The 18,037-nt window shown below is 39.0% G+C and overlaps 1 protein-coding gene across 1 annotated transcript in view; it reads left to right on the forward strand.

Moving 5' to 3' along the window:
- The window catches only part of LOC115218355 (elongation of very long chain fatty acids protein 4), a 64,374-nt gene that overhangs the window by 36,968 nt on the left and 9,369 nt on the right, over nucleotides 1-18,037 (forward strand). The window contains exons 4-6 of the mRNA XM_029788117.2: nucleotides 8,482-8,562; nucleotides 15,458-15,629; nucleotides 17,572-17,699. Coding sequence (XP_029643977.1) covers nucleotides 8,482-8,562; nucleotides 15,458-15,629; nucleotides 17,572-17,699 — 381 coding nt within the window. The remainder of the gene's footprint in view (nucleotides 1-8,481; nucleotides 8,563-15,457; nucleotides 15,630-17,571; nucleotides 17,700-18,037) is intronic.

Consider the following 18,037-nt stretch of genomic DNA (forward strand, 5'->3'; position numbering starts at 1 on the left):
TGTCTGTCTGTCTGTTGAATAACTGATGAGGATTTGGTGAACTTCTATGTCTGTTTGTTTGTGCTTATATATTTTATGTGTTTTTTAACTTATATATATATGTATGTATATACAGAGAGTATACTTTTCCTGTAGTGAAGGTGCATGGCTCAGTGGTTAGAGCGTTGGGCTCACAATCATGAGATAGTGAGTTCAATTCCTGGACCGGGCTGTTTGTTATGTTCTTGAGCAAGACACTTTATTTTACATTGCTCCTGTTCACTCTGCTGTAGAAATGAGTTGCAACATCACTGGTGCCAAGCTGCATCGGCCCCTTTGCCTTTCCCTTGGATAACACTGGTGGCGTGGAGAGGGGAGACTGGTATGCATGGGTGACTGCTGGTCTTCCATAAACAACCTTACCTGGACGTGTGTCGCAGAGGGGAACTTTCATGACTGAATGGGGTTCTTTTATGAAGTGATCATGCATTATCTCATAACTTCAAGATTTCAATGATATGATTGTATAATTGTCGAGAGACATTATAGGGTAGGTGTGTCTTGTTAGATCTACCCAGTTTGAACATAAAATAAGTGGAATATTTGGGCTAGATATTGCTGGTTTAAATTCTAAAGGCTTCGGATGTAATTACCTATTTCAAACTCACTTTACAGGATCTAGATATGGGTTATAGAGCAATACTTATATAACAATTCACGTATCAAATAAATTTAGGTGAGGTAGTAATACAAAACTGACAAAATATAATTAAGACATTGAATGTAACTTCAGAATTTTAGAAGCTAAAAATAGAGGAATTGAGCAGAAATGTAGTTGAGTTAGGTAAGATTAAAGTGAAATGTACTCTTTTACTTGTCTCAGTCATTTGACTGTGGCCATGCTGGAGCACTGCCTTTTTTTAGTCGAGCAAGTCGACCCCAGCACTTATTCTTTGTAAGCCGAGTACTTATTCTATCAGTCTCTTTTGCCGAACCGCTAAGTTACGGGGACGTAAACACACCAGCCTCGGTTGTCAAGTGATGTTGGGCAGACAAACACAGATGCACAAATATATACACAAACATACATGTATATATTATATATATATATATATATATATATATATATATATATATATATATACACACACATATATATGACGGGCTTCTTTCAGTTTCCGTCTACCAAATCCACTCACAAGGCTTTGGTCGGCCCGAGGCTATATTACTTGCCCAAGGTGCCACGCAGTGGGACTGAACCCGGAGCCATGTGGTTCATAAGCAAGCTTCTTACCACACAGCCACTCCTACGCCTATAAGTATAAGTAGAGTATGTAAAATGAACAATTGGGAAACGCTATTAAGTATATAATGTGACGGTTGACGGTTCAGTAACCCTGAAGCATTCTTGCAATTCTGCACCATGGTTTTTCTGATAATTTTTCCACATATAGAGTGGTGCAGGAGTGGCTGTGAGGTAAGTAGCTTGCTTCCCAACCACATGGTTCCGGGTTCAGTCCCACTGCGTGGCACTTTGGGCAAGTGTCTTCTACTATAGCCTTGGGCCAACCAAAGCCTTGTGAGTGGATTTGGTAGGCGGAAACTGAAAGAAGCCTGTCATATATATGTATGTGTATATATATATATACGTGTGTGTGTTTGTCCCCCTAGCATTGCTTGACAACCGATGCTGGTGTGTTTATGTCCCCGTTACTTAGCGGTTCGGCAAAAGAGACCGATAGAATAAGTATTGGGCTTACAAAAGAATAAGTCCCTGGGTCGAGTTGCTCGATTAAAGGCGGTGCTCCAGCATGGCCGCAGTCAAATGACTGAAACAAGTAAAAGAGTATTGATAATAATTAGATGTTTATAAGTTTACAAAAGCTGACTCTGATAGGAGTTGCTCGCTTAAAAGTGGTTTTCAAATTGATATTTGAGACTTTGTTATTCACTGTCTGAAGAGACAGAGTTTAATTACAAACACATACTTACATACAAATATTGCACCACCCTCATACGTATATACATATACCTATACATAAACATATATATAGAGATGTATACATGCATACATATGTACACGTGTATACACACACACACACCAAAACAGGACCATTACACATACATACACACAGAGAAACACAAACGCATATATACATATATTCATTCACATATATTATGAATATGTGAATGAATACACAAATGAATATATGGGTATGTATGTTTGTATTTCTCTGCATGTAGAGAGGGAGAGGGATGCATACACATACATATACACACAAACACGTACACACACACACACACACACACACATGTTCTGTATATCATCCGAACGTGGCCGATGCCAGCGCCGCCTAGACTGGCTTCCGTGCCGGTGTCACGTAAAAAGCACCCACTACACTCTCGGAGTGGTTGGTGTTAGGAAGGGCATCAAGCTGTAGAAACACTGACAGATCAGACTGGAGCCTGGTGCAGCCTTCTGGCTTCCCGGATCCCCGGTCAAACCGTCCAACCCATGATAGCATGGAGAATGGACGTTAAATGATGATGATGATATCATGTGGTAATCCTTCAACCAGGAGAAAAACACTTGATCAGCCGAGAGAGTAAAGATAATGTTATTATAAAAAGCCCACAAATCTTGTTAAATACAGCTACCCAGGGTATACTAATCGAAATAGTATATTATTTATTAAGTTGGGGAACAAGACTGTCTTGTTCTCAACTTAATAAACGGCAAAATAAATTAGTTTTTCAACCAGGGCATCTTGGGTTGGGTAGCTGTATTTAACAAGATTTGTGGTTTTTTTTTAATTATAACTGTGTGAATATATATATATATATTTTCACACAGTTATAATAAAAAAATAAGAATGTAAAAATAAGAATGAAAAGCTTTTTAATACCAACAATCAACTTATATATATATATACATATATGTGTATATATACATATGTATATACATATATGTGTATATATACATATGTATATACATGTATCACATATATATATATGTATATATACACATATATACAAATATGTACATATGTATATACATACATACATATATATATATATATATATATATATAAACACACATATCATCATCATCATCATCGTTTAATGTCCGTTTTCCACGCTAGCACGGGTTGGACGGTTCGACCGGGGTCTGGGAAGCCGGAGGCTGCACCAGGCTCCAGTCTGATCTGGCAAAGTTTCTACAGCTGGATGCCCTTCCTAATGCCAACCACTCCGCGAGTGTAGTGGGTGCTTTTTACGTGCCACCTGCACAGATGCCAGGGGGGTCCGGCATCGACCACGATCGGTTGGTGCTTTTAATGTGCCACCGGCATGAAATCAGCCAAGGCGGCGTTGGCATCGGCCACGTTCAGATGGTGCTTTTTATGTGCCACCGGCACTGGAGCCAGTCGAGGCAGCGCTGGCATCGGCCACGTTCGGATGGTGCTTTTTATGTGCCACCGGCACAGAAGCCAGTCGAGGTAGCGCTGGCATCGGCCACGTTCGGATGGTGCTTTTTATGTGCCACCGGCACAGAAGCCAGTCGAGGCAGCGCTGGCATCGGCCACGTTCGGATGGAGCTTTTTATGTGTCACCGGCACAGAAGCCAGTCGAGGCGGGGTTGGCACATACATATCTGTATATCTGTATTTTTTTAAACATGCCCATTAGCTTTACATTCTTATTTTTACATTATAGTTTACCGCACATGTAGACGTGCATACACATTGATATGTCTGTCTTTTTTCCCTTTTGTCTCTCTTACGGTTATTTTCCCCCTTTTAAAACTTGCTTGCAAATATCCGATTTTTTCCCTATTACTCCACTTGTGTTCTCCCTTATTGTGTCTAATTTTAATTTAGTTTATTTTATTAAACCTTTTTTGATGTCCTTGCAAAAATTCTTCTCACTGATGAAAATGACAATGCATAAATTTAATTATAACATTTTAATTTGTCAACATTGAAACTTTTACCATTGATAAACAAAAATATTGTTGAAACTATTTTGGTATATACTCTTTACTCTTTTACTTGTTTCAGTCATTTGACTGTGGCCATGCTGGAGCACCACCTTTAGTCGAACAAATCGACCCCGGGGCTTATTCTTTGTAAGCTCAGTACTTATTCTATCGGTCTCTTTTGCCGATCTGCTAAGTGACGGGGACGTAAACACACCAGCATCTGTTGTCAAGCAATGCTAGGGGGACAAACACGGACACACAAACATACACACACATACATATATATATATATATATACGACAGGCTTCTTTCAGTTTCCGTCTACAAAATCCACTCACAAGGCATTGGTCGGCCCGAGGCTATAGCAGAAGACACTTGCCCAAGATGCCACGCAGTGGGACTGAACCCGGAACCATGTGGTTGGTAAGCAAGCTACTTACCACACAACCACTCCTGCGCCTGTAAATATATGTGTAAATAAATGTTTATAAACAATTACAAGTTTTCCAAATTTAGGTACATTTTCAGCAACAAATTTGCCTGTTTTTCCCTGTATGGAAACACATCTCTTTGCCTATGCACACACACACACACATATATCATTAATTCTGTTGTCTGTTGATGTTGACATTCATGCAGTGTTCGGTTTTTATTGTAGCAGCTGATGTGTATTAGTGAGCATATGTGAACGAGCAGCCCCATTCATAGGCTGACAGTAGAATGAAATATTGTTAATCAGGTTCACTATCTTCGTGGTGTAGACGTGGTTTTATGGCTAAGAAGTTTGCTTTGTAGCCATGTGGTTTACGGTTCAGTCCCACGATGTGGAACTTAGAGCAAGTGTCTTTTACTATAACCTCAGATTAATTAAAGCATTGTGAGTGATTTGGTATCCGGGAACCACAAGAAGTCCATCATAAATGTTTGTTTGTTTCTGTCCCTTTGTCTTAAAACTATTTGAAATTTGTAAATGATTGTCCCTGTCATACAATCAGTGTAATTCATTTTTCATTTCCAGTCACATGAAATGTCATGATGACAGGGAGTTTACTCTATTGTTCAGTCTCACTATGTGGAATAACATGACTGGCCATGGATATTTATTACCTTGCTTGGATACAGGTGAGGTAAGGTGGCGAGCTGGCAGAATCGTTAGCATGCTGGGCGAAATGCTTAGCAGTATTTCGTTTGCCATTACATTCTGAGTTCAAATTCCGCCGAGGTCGACTTTGCCTTTCATCCTTTCGGGGTCGATAAATTAAGTACCAGTTACGCACTGGAGTCGATGTAATCGACTTAATCCCTTTGTCTGTCCTTGTTTGTCCACTCTATGTTTAGCCCCTTGTGGGTAGTAAAGCAATAGGTATTTCATCTGCCGTTACGTTCTGAGTTCAAATTCCGCCGAGGTCGACTTTGCCTTTCATCCTTTCGGGGTCGATATATTAAGTACCAGTTATGCACTGGGGTCGATGTAATTGGCTTAATCCCTCTGTCTGTCCTTGTTTGTCCCTTCTCTGTGTTTAGCCCCTTGTGGGTAGTAAAAAAATAGGTATTTAGTCTACCGTTACGTTCTGAGTTCAAATTCTGCCGAGGTCGACTTTGCCTTTCATCTTACGGGGTCGATAAATTAAGTACCAATTACGCACTGGGGTCGATGTAATCGACTTAATCCATTTGTCTGTCCTTGTTGTCCACTCTATTTGAGCCCCTGTTGGTAGTAAGAAATAGGTATTTCGTCTGCCGATGTTCTGAGTTCAAATTCCGCCGAGGTCGACTTTGCCTTTCATCCTTTCGGGGTCGATAAATTAAGTACCAGTTACGCACTGGGGTCGATGTAATCGACTTAATCCCTTTGTCTGTCCTTGTTTGTCCCCTCTATGTTTAGCCCCTTGTGGGTAGTAAAGAAATAGATACAGGTGAGGGTTGGCAACAAGAAGGGCATCCAGCTTTCAGAAATCTTCAGTAAGCTTCTTTCGACCATACGAGCATGGAGAAGCGGACATTAAAATGAGGTCAATAATCATTACCTGTTTTCCATGTAACCATGGGTTTGACAAGACTTTGCAAGGCAGTATTCTATGGCTGAGCAACCCTCCTGATACCAAGCCTTGCTTGTTTCTGTGTAGAATACACAGTTCCACTGCTCTTCTTGCAAATTGAGGGACATAAGCATACATCACTGCTGCCCAAACTGTGTCAGTATGAAGGTGCACAGAGAAATATGCACACAACACACATACACACAAACACACACACACATGCAAACACACACATACACACAAAGACACACATACACACACACACACACATACACACACACACACACACACATACACACACACACACACACAACACACTCTATCTGGTATTCAAATAACTGTAACTCTATAGTAACTGTTACTCATAAAAAAGAAATAAAAGAAAATATGTCGCTAATTAGAGTCAAGAGAATTTGTGCTAATTTGTGTTAATTAATTAATTGTCATTGAGAGTGTAAGTATCTGTTGTATCTAAAATGGATCACTGCCTCTCAAACTAAAGTACATTGCTTTATTTTACAGTACCGATAGTGTATTGTGAAGGCATGCGGCCCAGAGGTTAGGCTCTTGTACTCACAGTCACTAGATCATGGGTTCAGTTCTCTGACTGGGTGGCGTGTTGTGTTCTTGAGCAAAACACTCTATTTCTTCTCTCATTTCTACTATATTCAGAGTATTAATTTCAAATTTTGGCACAAAACCAGAAATTTTGGGATAGGGTAAATCAATTAAATTGACCCCTAATACTCAACTGGTACTTATTTTATTGACCCTGAAAGGATGAAAAGCAAATTCAACCCCATCAGCATTTGAGCTCGGAATGATACAGAGCATCTCAAAATAAGTACAGTAACGAAAGGGTTAAATAGTCACTAAATATACCAGTGAAACTCTATGGAATATACCAGTTTTACATATGAAGTTTTACATTTGAAGTGTTAACACAAAGTACGAAGAAATGCTGCTAAAAATTTTGTCTGGCACAGTAATGGTTCTGCTAGCATGTTGCTTTAACCCTTTCGTTACTGTATTTATTTTCAGATGCTCTCTGTTTCATTCAAATAATTTTAAATATAACAAAGAATTTAGTAAAAGAGCTTAGTTATCATTAAGCAAGTGTTAGGAACATAAATGTCGACTAAGGTTTGGTGGAAGATTTTAATTCAAAACTTTTGAAAACAAAACATTTGTACTCGGAGCCAGAGCCGGTTTTAGCCAGGTTGGTAACGAAAGGGTTAACTATATTTGGAATATTAAGGATAATGCTGATGTATATACAGGATTTTAATGAGTTTTGTAAGGTGATATGGTAATTTAAAAAAGTGATGATTAGATATTCAGAAAATCCAGTTATCCCACAACCTTCAGGTTCTAGTAGTGCCAGATAGGAGGGAGTTTGTATTTATTTCTGGTTTTTAAGATTCTCAGTTAAAATTTTGATTAACCAAAAATTAACCCTATCTAAGCAGCCCTTTCTTTTATCTTTAGCTTGTTTCTGTCTTAAGACTGCAGCCATGCTGGGGCACTGTCTTGAAGAATTTTCAGTTGAATGATTCGATCCCAGTGCTTATTTTTATTCCATTGATCTCTTTTGCCGAACGGCTAAGTTATGGGGATGTAAACACACCAACACTGGTCGTCAAGCAGTGGTCATCAAACATGGACATAAAGACACACACACACACACACACACACACACACATACATACAGTTGAGAAAAGGTTGAGAACTACTGGTGTGTGTGAAGAGTGAGATAGATGAGTGGCAGTAATTGTGATGAAGATTTTTGAAATACATAAAAATTATTGAGTATTAGTTATCTCCCTTTATGTTTTTTTTTTGTTAGTTCAAATCCTATGCGTTTTGTTCTGCTGAGGTCTTTCAAATCTCTCTCTATATAAACGGCAAAATGTCTGTCTGTGTGTGTGTCCTTTATACAAATCTACAATTTTTCAGTTAGAGGGCTTGCACATTCTATGGTCATTCAAAACCGTCCCAGGGTGGTCGTGCACATCTTTACATTTCCCCAGTCACCCCACAAAGCCATTAAAAAATCAATGGAAGTGACTTTTTGTGAATTTTTTATCCAAAACTCAATCAAAATGCCCGAAACTTGATATGCCAATTGAATGCCAGCTAGCTGTATGTGATTGGTCGGAGAATAGGACAGTACTCGCGTGTATGTGCGCATGCACGCAGCTGTATATGCATGCACTAGCACTATGACCTGGCAACGCCGGGTCATAGGCTAGTATACAGTTTAAAAAATGGTGTAAATTGGTTGAGAGGAGTAGAGAAAAAAAGTCTAATATATTGAAGCCAAGCTCTTTGTCAGAGAGTGTGATGATGCTATTCTGATGGTACCACACGAAGTATCTTCCTTTGTCTATAAAACTCATAATTATGCCAATATGTGTGAAGTCATAATTATTTTCTTTTGCGACACTCCATGACTGATTGATCCTTTTATTCTTTTGACAGCTACTGATCGGATCCTACCGTGCTGGCTACAACTACCTTTGTCAGCCTGTTTCATACAGCCTTGATCCAAACGAGATGAGAGTAAGTATGACTTTTATGTTTTCTCGTAAAATGTTTTGAAAATTTATGAGTTTTAAATTTATGATCTTTGAATTGATATTTTATATAGAGGCGCAGGTGGGGCTGTGTGGTAAGAAGCTTGCTTCTCAACCACATGATTCTAGGTTCAGTCTCACTGCATGGCACCTTGGATGCTTGAGTGGATTTGGTTGACAGGAACTGAAAGAAGTCTGTTGTATATATATATATGTGTGTGCAAGCTGGCAGAAACGTTAGCACACCGGGTGAAATGCACTGAGGTCGATATAATCGACTTAATCCGTTTGTCTGTCCTTGTTTGTCCCCTCTGTGTTTAGCCCCTTGTGGGTAGTAAAGAAATAGGTAATTCTTCTGCCGTTACGTTCTGAGTTCAAATTCCGCCGAGGTTGACTTTGCCTTTCATCCTTTCGGGGTCGATTAAATAAGTACCAGTTACGCACTGGTGTCGATATAATCGACTTAATCCGTTTGTCTGTCCTTGTTTCTCCTCTCTGTGTTTAACCCCTTGTGGGTAGTCTGCCGTTACGTTCTGTGTTCAAATTCCGCCGAGGTCGACTTTGCCTTTCAGCATTTTGGGGTCGATAAATTAAGTACCAGTTATGCACTGGGGTCGATATAATCGACTTAATCCGTTTGTCTGTCCTTGTTTGTCCTCTGTGTTTAGCCCCTCGTGGGTAGTAAAGAAATAGGTATATAGGAGTGTATGGTATGTGTTGGTGTTTGTGTCTCTTTGTCATGATATCATATGATACTCACAAAAGGGTGTCACTGATATGGAAACGATATCTTTCACTTCCCATGTTATAAAAGTATGCCTTGCTATGGGGAAATATTACCTTACTTTGAAACAATGTTGGTAAAGAAGAAGGCCATCACCCTGTAGAAAATCCACTTCAGTGAATTCTGTCTGACTCCTCAAGCATGGAAAAGTGAACATTATCTCTTTCGTATTCAGATTACTCTGTCAAACGTAATACCTGTTTATTCATGTTGTTTTGAATTAGTCATGCATTGTCTCATAGCTTCAAGATATCAATGATGTGATTGTTTACTTTTAGACTGACAGGATAGGTGTAAGAAGCTGGACCTGGCCAGTTTGAACATAAACCAGGTAGAATATTTTAGCCAGGTATGGCTAGTTTAAATGCTGAAATGGTTAAAATGGTGATGACTACTTCACTGCATGACGTATTTGTGAATGAGCCAATGAGACTTATGCAGTTGCTCAGTTTGCTAGAAATAGCACTGAAACAAAAGGATCCCCTGTCTCCCTCCCCAAATTTCTACTTTGCCCCCAGTCCTAACCCACATCCTTTCTTGCGCTGTCTCATGGCTTGAATTGTTTCCATGGATATTTGGTAACGAAAGACACCACTTGTATGACAACAACCACATGTTATCCAAAGCAAGGACACATGATATCAAGACAAGGACACAAGGCTTAGGTTGACTTGGGGCTACAGTTTAGAGCCCCTTCGGTCATGACTGACCATGGGATTGTACCTAGAAAGTTACCCCCCCAGGCACAAGTCCGGGCAAGGTTGTTTATGGAAGACCAGCAGTCGCCCATGCATACCGGCCTCCCCTCTCCATGCCACCAGTGTTATCGAAGGGAAAGGCAAAGGAGCCGATACAGCTTGGCACCTGTGACATCACAACTCATTTCTACAGCTGAGTGAACTGGAGCAACGTGAAATGAAGTGTCTTGCTCTAGAACACAACATGCAGCCCGGTCCGGGATTCGAACTCACAACCTCATGATTGTAAGCTCGATGCTCTAACCACTGAGCCATGCACCTTCACTACAGCAGAAGACTTCTTTTTCCCCACACATCCATGCTTGTGCTCTGCCGCCCACTGATAATCTTGATTGTATTACTACAGTGTTGAATCACTTTTGAGATGCGTCTGATTATTTGGTCAGGCGCCACTCTGCCTTCAGGTTCCCAATTTGTTTCTGTGTCTACAGATTCTGCTGAATGAATTGTCTTGTCAGTGTGGTCTGCTCTGTTCTGCTCTAATTAGTGGGCGTCATTGTTACTGCATGGCCCAGACATTCTCAGAGATTGTTGCAGACACTGGTTGTTGGTTGGCCTACTTCTTTATTTTATCATTTTGGGACAACTAAAGTTATGCAAATTGTCTGAAAAGATTAGATAGGATACTTAAAGCTGGAATGTCATTGAACATGAAATCTGATCTCAAGTCAGGAATCAAATAAATTCGTACCACTTGAGTGCATGATCATGTCATTGTCCCACATAAAAATAGCCGTGAAATAGAATGTTTCAATAATTTTTACTCATACTTTGAGGGACGTAGTAACCAGATTAAAATGGTGATTAGAATATTACTGAGCAATTACTATCATAAAATCCTCATATCTTCATTAGTTAATGCCCATTTTTCTTTGCTTGCATGAGTCAGAGGGAATTTTATTCAGGCAGATTTTCTACAGCTGGATGCTCTTCCTGATGCTAACCCTCACCTGTTTCCAAATTAGTAATATTTCCCCAGGACTAGACAAATTTTCAACAAAGATTGGAAATGAAAGATAGCGACATTCATTTACTACCATCATGTGATATCAAAACAAAGAGACAGTAACAAACATACACACACACATATATATAATTCATATATACATACAGGGTTGGCCAAAAGTCACCGGACAGTAAATCAAAATTCCATAAATACTTAATATTCCATTTTATTTATTCATTCCAATTATGAATGTTTAATAATTGAATGCTGTGAGTGAAAATCACCATTTTTTTTTTTCAAAATTTGTCTATTTATTAGCGAAATACCATTCAGTTGTTAAACATGAATAAATCTTGGAATTAAATGTTTTTGATTTACTGTCAGGTGACTTTTAGCCAACCCTGTATATATATATATATATATATATGTGTTCTCTTATATATAATATATATATATATATATATATATATATATGTATATATATATATATAAGATTACAGTGAAAAATTGGATATTAATTTGATTAACATCAAATTAAAACCAGTGGTCTAGCATATTAAAAGCTGAAGGTTCAGTAAATTGTATTACATACATATGAGAGGGATGACCACTATGTGGACAACCCTAATGCTAGAAGTAGATCTGCTATAGTCTTACCACTAAGAAATGTTCTCAAGAAAAATAAGCAAATGCCAGAACGTAAGCGAGTAAGACAAATGAAAAGTAACAAGAGTAACAAAAATATGTTACTTTTCATTTGTCTTACTTGCTTACGTTCTGGTGTTTGCTAAATTTTCTTGAGAACATTTCTTAGTGGTAAGACTATAGCGGATCTATTTCTAGCATAAGAGTTGTCCACATAGTGGTCATCCCTCTCATATGTGTGTATGTATATATATCATCATCATCATCGTTTAACGTCCGTTTTTCATGCTAGCATAGGTTGGACGGTTCAACTGGGATCTGGGAAGCCAGGAAGCTGCACCAGGCTCCAGTCTGATCTGGCAGTGTTTCTACAGCTGGATGCCCTTCCTAACGCCAACCACTCCGTGAGTGTAGTGGGTGTTTTTTACGTGCCAGGCGAGGCTGGCAACGACCACGATCGGTTGGTGCTTTTTACGTGCCACCGGCATGGAAGCCAGTCAAGGCTTATGTGACTGTGTGTACCGTTGGCAATTTTTTTTTTCCTCTGTCTTCCCTTCTCTGGATCTTTCCTTCTATGTTTCCAACGAAGAGCTCCGCTTGAAACGTTAAACCCTCCTTCTTCCCTTCTTTCCTGAGCGTCCAATAATACTATATTTGTTCCACGTCCTCGCGTTGTTGTGTTTTTTTTTTGTGTTTTCTTGTTTGGATTAACTATATATATATATACACACATGTTTATGTGTATATGTATGATTTTGGAGGGATATATTATCTGGATGGATACAGTATTATCTGTGAGTTCAGTTCCAGTTGATGGCTAACCACAACGTTCAGTATTCAACATTTGTTAGTCCTTCTGTGAATCTTTCAATTGGTAATTCCGTCTGCTAGACTGTAAAGTTTGTCTGGTGTATATATGAATATTGATGATAATAAAGAGTATGGAGAATTGTACATGCACAAAAATTATTTTATAATTATATACAGCATATTGTAATGACCTGCATGTGTTTCCGCTGCAGCGGATTTTCACTTTTGCAAATGCAGCCTTGCAGTAGTGTCAGTGCAGCTTCATCAGGGTCCGTGCATTTGGTCATTCTCCCATGACCCACCAGAATATCAGATGTTGTAACATTTCACTGGTCACTATGTGCTTTACGTCATTTTAGCCTTTGAATGGTGTCACTTTGCTAGCAAGGCAAGCGGGCTAACATCCCACCCTGATCGAAAGGGATACTGGAGCAATGTGAAACGAAGGGTTTTGCTCAAAAACACAACATGCTGCCTGGTCTGGGAATCGAACCTACAATCTAGCGATTGTGAGTGCACTTTCACACACACACATACACACACAGCTTCTCTAATTTTTTACGTACCAAATCCATTTTGGTTCACCTGAGACTGTAGTAGAAGACATGGTGCCCCATGGTGGAAGTGAACTTGAAACCTGGTCCATAACAGCCTGGCCTCTATCTTTTGTCCTATCCAGCATGGGTATCCCCTCCCCTGCCAGGAGCTAGTGCTCCGTTAGCATAGCTTTCAAGGTCATTGAGGCACACTATCCCCAGCATGGGTTGGATCTTGTGTCTGGTGGGTTGGTATCAAAAGGGTTAATGCAAGCAAGCCTTTGGTAAAATAAACATAAGACAACACGACAAAGTGAGACCTCTTAAATTACAAATTAAATTAGGATCCATCTGATAGGCTTCTGCACAGTTTCTAACTCCCCAATTTTACTCAGAAGGCTCAAGTCAAACAAAGGCTTTGGTAAATGACACTTGTTCAAGATATCATGCAATGGGATTGAACCCAGAACCTCAAGATTGTGAAGTGAACTTCTTAACCCTTTGTCCATGTTGCATCATACACAGGCTACATCAACTCTAAAGTTACTATATTTCCTATTTCTTTATTGCCCACAAGGGGCTAAACATAGAGGGGACAAACAAGGACAGACAAAGGGATTAAGTCGATTACATCGACCGCCGTGTGTAACTGGTACTTAATTCATTGACCCTGAAAGGATGAAAGGCAAAGTCGACCTCAGCAGAATTTGAACTCAGAATGTAATGGCAAACGAAATACTGCTAAGCATTTTGCCCGGCGTGCTAACGGTTCTGCCAGCTCGCTGCCTTACCATATTTACTAAATAGTTACTATATTTCCTGTCAATGTTTTCAGACAAATTCAAATTACAACCTCCAGCTGTATGCTGGTTGCCTTATTAGGCCCAAATTTTTATGCTGGGTTGCAAGTAGTTATGACTGTTCCTCAAGGACTAAAAACTTTACCTGTCCTTGCTGTAACCATCATTAATAGCTTCTAAATTAGACAGGCCAGTGACAAAGCCCTCTTTATAAACATTTGATATAATAGAAGCGATAGTGAAATCTTCTTCAAGTTAAATGGTTAAATTTAAGGCCAAGGTGGTGCTCCAGCATGGCTGTAGTCAAATGAGTTGGTAATTCCTAACAGCACCTGCACACTACAACCACTGCATAACAGAAAGTGCAGATATGAAATGGGGGATAAAAAAGGCTCGTCATCAGCCCATGTCTTTTGAAATTGTTTTTTAACCCCAAGTCAGCCCTGACTTTGAAGACCTCTGATAAAGGACATTCCAGCTATGACCATCTCATTGTGTTATCTAGGACTACATTAGCTAATGGGTCCTTTGCCTACTTAAAATGGCAGGGAGATTTGGCTGTGATTTCCAGCAGGTTAAATGAACATATAGAGGCTCCCTTTAGTACTATTCAGTATGTGGCTCACATTGTTATTGTTTAACCTTTTAACATTCAGATTACTCTGTCAAATGTATGTTTTCTTTATTCTCATTGTTTTACATTACTCATACATTATTCATACCTTTGAGTTTCAATATTTCAGTGATCTGACTTTGTGTTTAGAATGACATCATAGGACAGGTGTAAGAGTCGAGTTCTGGCCAGTTTGAACATGACACAAGGAGAATATTTAGATCAAATATGATCTGTTTAAATATTAAAAGATTAGCTCAGGTTACCTCTGATCCAGCAAACATCAGATTAAAGACACCCCAATTGTAATCATCCTCTCTGTTCTTGCAAGCACAGAGTATCCAAAGCTGTATTATCTGATCTGTTCTTCCTTCTTAAAAAAAAAAAAAAACCCTCATTAAAAAGTGTGTGGTTTGAAAGGTATTTAGCTGCTATTTCTCCTTTGTATAACTGTCTTCTCTGAAACTGACCAGCTTGATGACTTAGTTGTCAGACTGTTAATTCATTTTGATAAATGAGACAGCCAGATGGACAGTAGATAAATTGATGTTACTCAAGGGGCCTTGTTCAGTCAGCTCTTTGTTTTAAAATTGTGATATATGACTAAGAGAGAAATAAAGATTTGTAGTTTGTTGAAATAGAGAGAAAGCCAAGACTTTCTTTTTGCTGTTGCTATTATAGTGGGTGGTAAGTTCAATACCTGGCTCAGTTTCTATTAAATATTAAGTTAAATTCGTCTGTCTTTATGTTCTGAGTTCAAATTCTGCCGAGGCTGACTTTGCCTTTCATCCTTTCGGGGTCGATAAATTAAGTACCAGTTGTTTTACTTCTATTCCTGAGCGCCATACTAATACATTATTTGTTTGTACTCCACCTGCCTTCGTCTTTTGTTTATTTTCGTAAACCTGCCTTCGTCTTTTGTTTATTTTTGTAAACCTTCCCGTTATATATATATATATATATACATCTGTGTTATTTATATTTTGCAGATTGCCAAAGCAATATGGTGGTTTTATGTTTCCAAGCTGATAGAAATGCTTGACACAGTTTTCTTCATTTTGCGCCAAAAGAACGAACAGATAACATTTCTTCACGTCTACCATCACGTCACTATGTTCCCTATATGGTGGATTGGGACCAAATGGGTCGCTGGTGGCCAGTGTAAGTATAACAGTCATTGAAAAGACCGAAACATTCATTGGGATGTATTATTAAATCGACACCCATCTCTCCAACAATATTCTAAATGTGGGGCTGTATTTGATGCTATTTATCCTAATACACTTCACATAGTATCCCTCTTCTTCCCCCTCCACCTCCTCAATTTTCCCCCTCCTATTCCTCCTCCTTTTCTGCTGCCTCTTCCTCTTCTTCCACTTCCTCTGTCTTCTCCTTTTCCTCCTCTTCCTCCTTGGCATTGCTTGGAGAACTTCTTCTGGACTCTGTCCCACAGCAAACTTGTCATATAAACAAACCACATACAGTATGTATGTGCGACCAATAATGTTTACATTGTTAGAGCTGCTTTTAATTTGTAATATATATCTCTTTCTCTTTTTCTCTTTTTACTTGTTTCAGTCATTTGACTGCGGCCCTGCTGGAGCACCGCCTTTAGTCGAGCAAATTGACCCCGGGACTTATTCTTTGTAAGCCTAGTACTTATTCTATCGGTCTCTTTTGCCGAACCGCTAAGTGACGGGGACGAAAACACACCAGCATCGGTTGTCAAGCAATGCTAGGGGGACAAACACATACACACATATATATATATATATACATATATACGGCGGGCTTCTTTCAGTTTCCGTCTACCAAATCCACTCACAAGGCTTTGGTCGGCCCGAGGCTATAGTAGAAGACACTTGCCCAAGGTGCCACGCAGTGGGACTGAACCCAGAACCATGTGGTTGGTAAACAAGCTAGTTACTATACAGCCATTCCTTGAAAATCATAATCCTTATCATAGTCCTTGAAAATGTGGGATTGTCATAGCACCCACTATGAGTAAAACCAGTAAAGACACGACTATCTCTGACCACCTACTACATACTCTGGTTCTTCACGTACATCACTTTACTTATAGTGACTAGGTTATTCCCTTCATCTCTCCTTTTAAGTTTTTCTTAGGAAGTGTCATTTTATTTAGCAATAATTTATTTTTATTCACCCCACCTTCCTTTTTTGAGTCTTTTTTTTTTCCGTACAATTTAATACTTTTGTGCATGGCATCTATTTTCAGGAACTCTATTTGTTTTCTTTACCTCTTATTTGTACGTCTAGATTCAATCATCTGCAGTGGTGTTGATACTTGGAATGTACTGTACAACCATTCCATCAGTTCCTCCGACTTCTTTGGTTGGCTTTCCACAAATCTCTTTTTCAGTTGGTTCCTGTGTCTCTTTTGTATGCTCAAAGTCCTCCTCATAATCCTTTACTCCCGAAAGATACTCTGGGTCTACCACCACACAATGAATGTACTGACAATCTCCTAACTTCTGTTATATTCACTTTTATCGCTCTGTCCCATGAGCCTGCCTCAATATAAAGTTTTTCATTTTGTCTGTTGTATCAGATATAGCAGATCATTAATTGTAAATCTAAATCAGCCGTTATAACACTGTGTAACAAAATTTAAATTTGTTTTTGTTATTTCCTAAGTGTTATATCTTATTTGCTTCTATCTAGAAATCAATGGAAATGATTATTTTTCCCTTCAAACTTTGCTTTTGTGACCTGGACATCAATGTTTTGAAACTGACCTATTTTTCATTACATTTCAGACAGATTCAGCATTGAGTTGCTGAAAGAAAATTTTCTAGAACTTTCAGGAAATTTCTAAAAGTTTCAAGTATTTCTTGAACATTCTGGCAACATAGATGGTGGTATAAAATACCAAAGATCAATAGTTCAGTTTACTTCTAGCTGTCCACATGGAAACAAGTGGACGAAAGGCTGAAGGAAATATTAGCCTTTTTTTCATACTTTTTAGGGATAAACAAATAAAAAATAACCGTTTTATCCAAAGACAAAAATCATGTTACACTGTTTAAACATCTGCATAATTGTATATTGGTATTTAACTATTGTTTCTTTAATTTTACAGCATTTTTAGGAGCATTACTGAACTCTTCTATTCACGTTATGATGTATTCCTATTACGGTCTATCTGCACTTGGTCCAGCAATGCAGAAGTACCTTTGGTGGAAGCGCTATCTCACAATTGTGCAGCTGGTTTGTATATTATTTCATAAATTCTCCTATATTTTACCTTTGTCTTTTCTGTGACGTACAATGAAGAGAATGATGTAATTCTAACAGCTTCATCATCATCATCGATTTATGTCTGCCCTCCATGATGGTATGGGTCGGGAAGATTGACAGGAGCTGGCCAAACCGGAGCCAGTACCTGTCTTCTATTTCTGCCTTGGCAGAGTTGTTATGGCTGGATGCCCTTCCTAGCTCCTACCACCCAGCAGAGTGGACTGAGGGATTTTTACGGGGCACCTCATCATCATTATTTATGTAATGTCCATTTTCCATGCTGGTATGGGTTGGACCTGAGTTACGTA

Source organism: Octopus sinensis, linkage group LG13 (assembly GCF_006345805.1).
Source record: "Octopus sinensis linkage group LG13, ASM634580v1, whole genome shotgun sequence".
Classification (NCBI taxonomy): domain Eukaryota; kingdom Metazoa; phylum Mollusca; class Cephalopoda; order Octopoda; family Octopodidae; genus Octopus; species Octopus sinensis.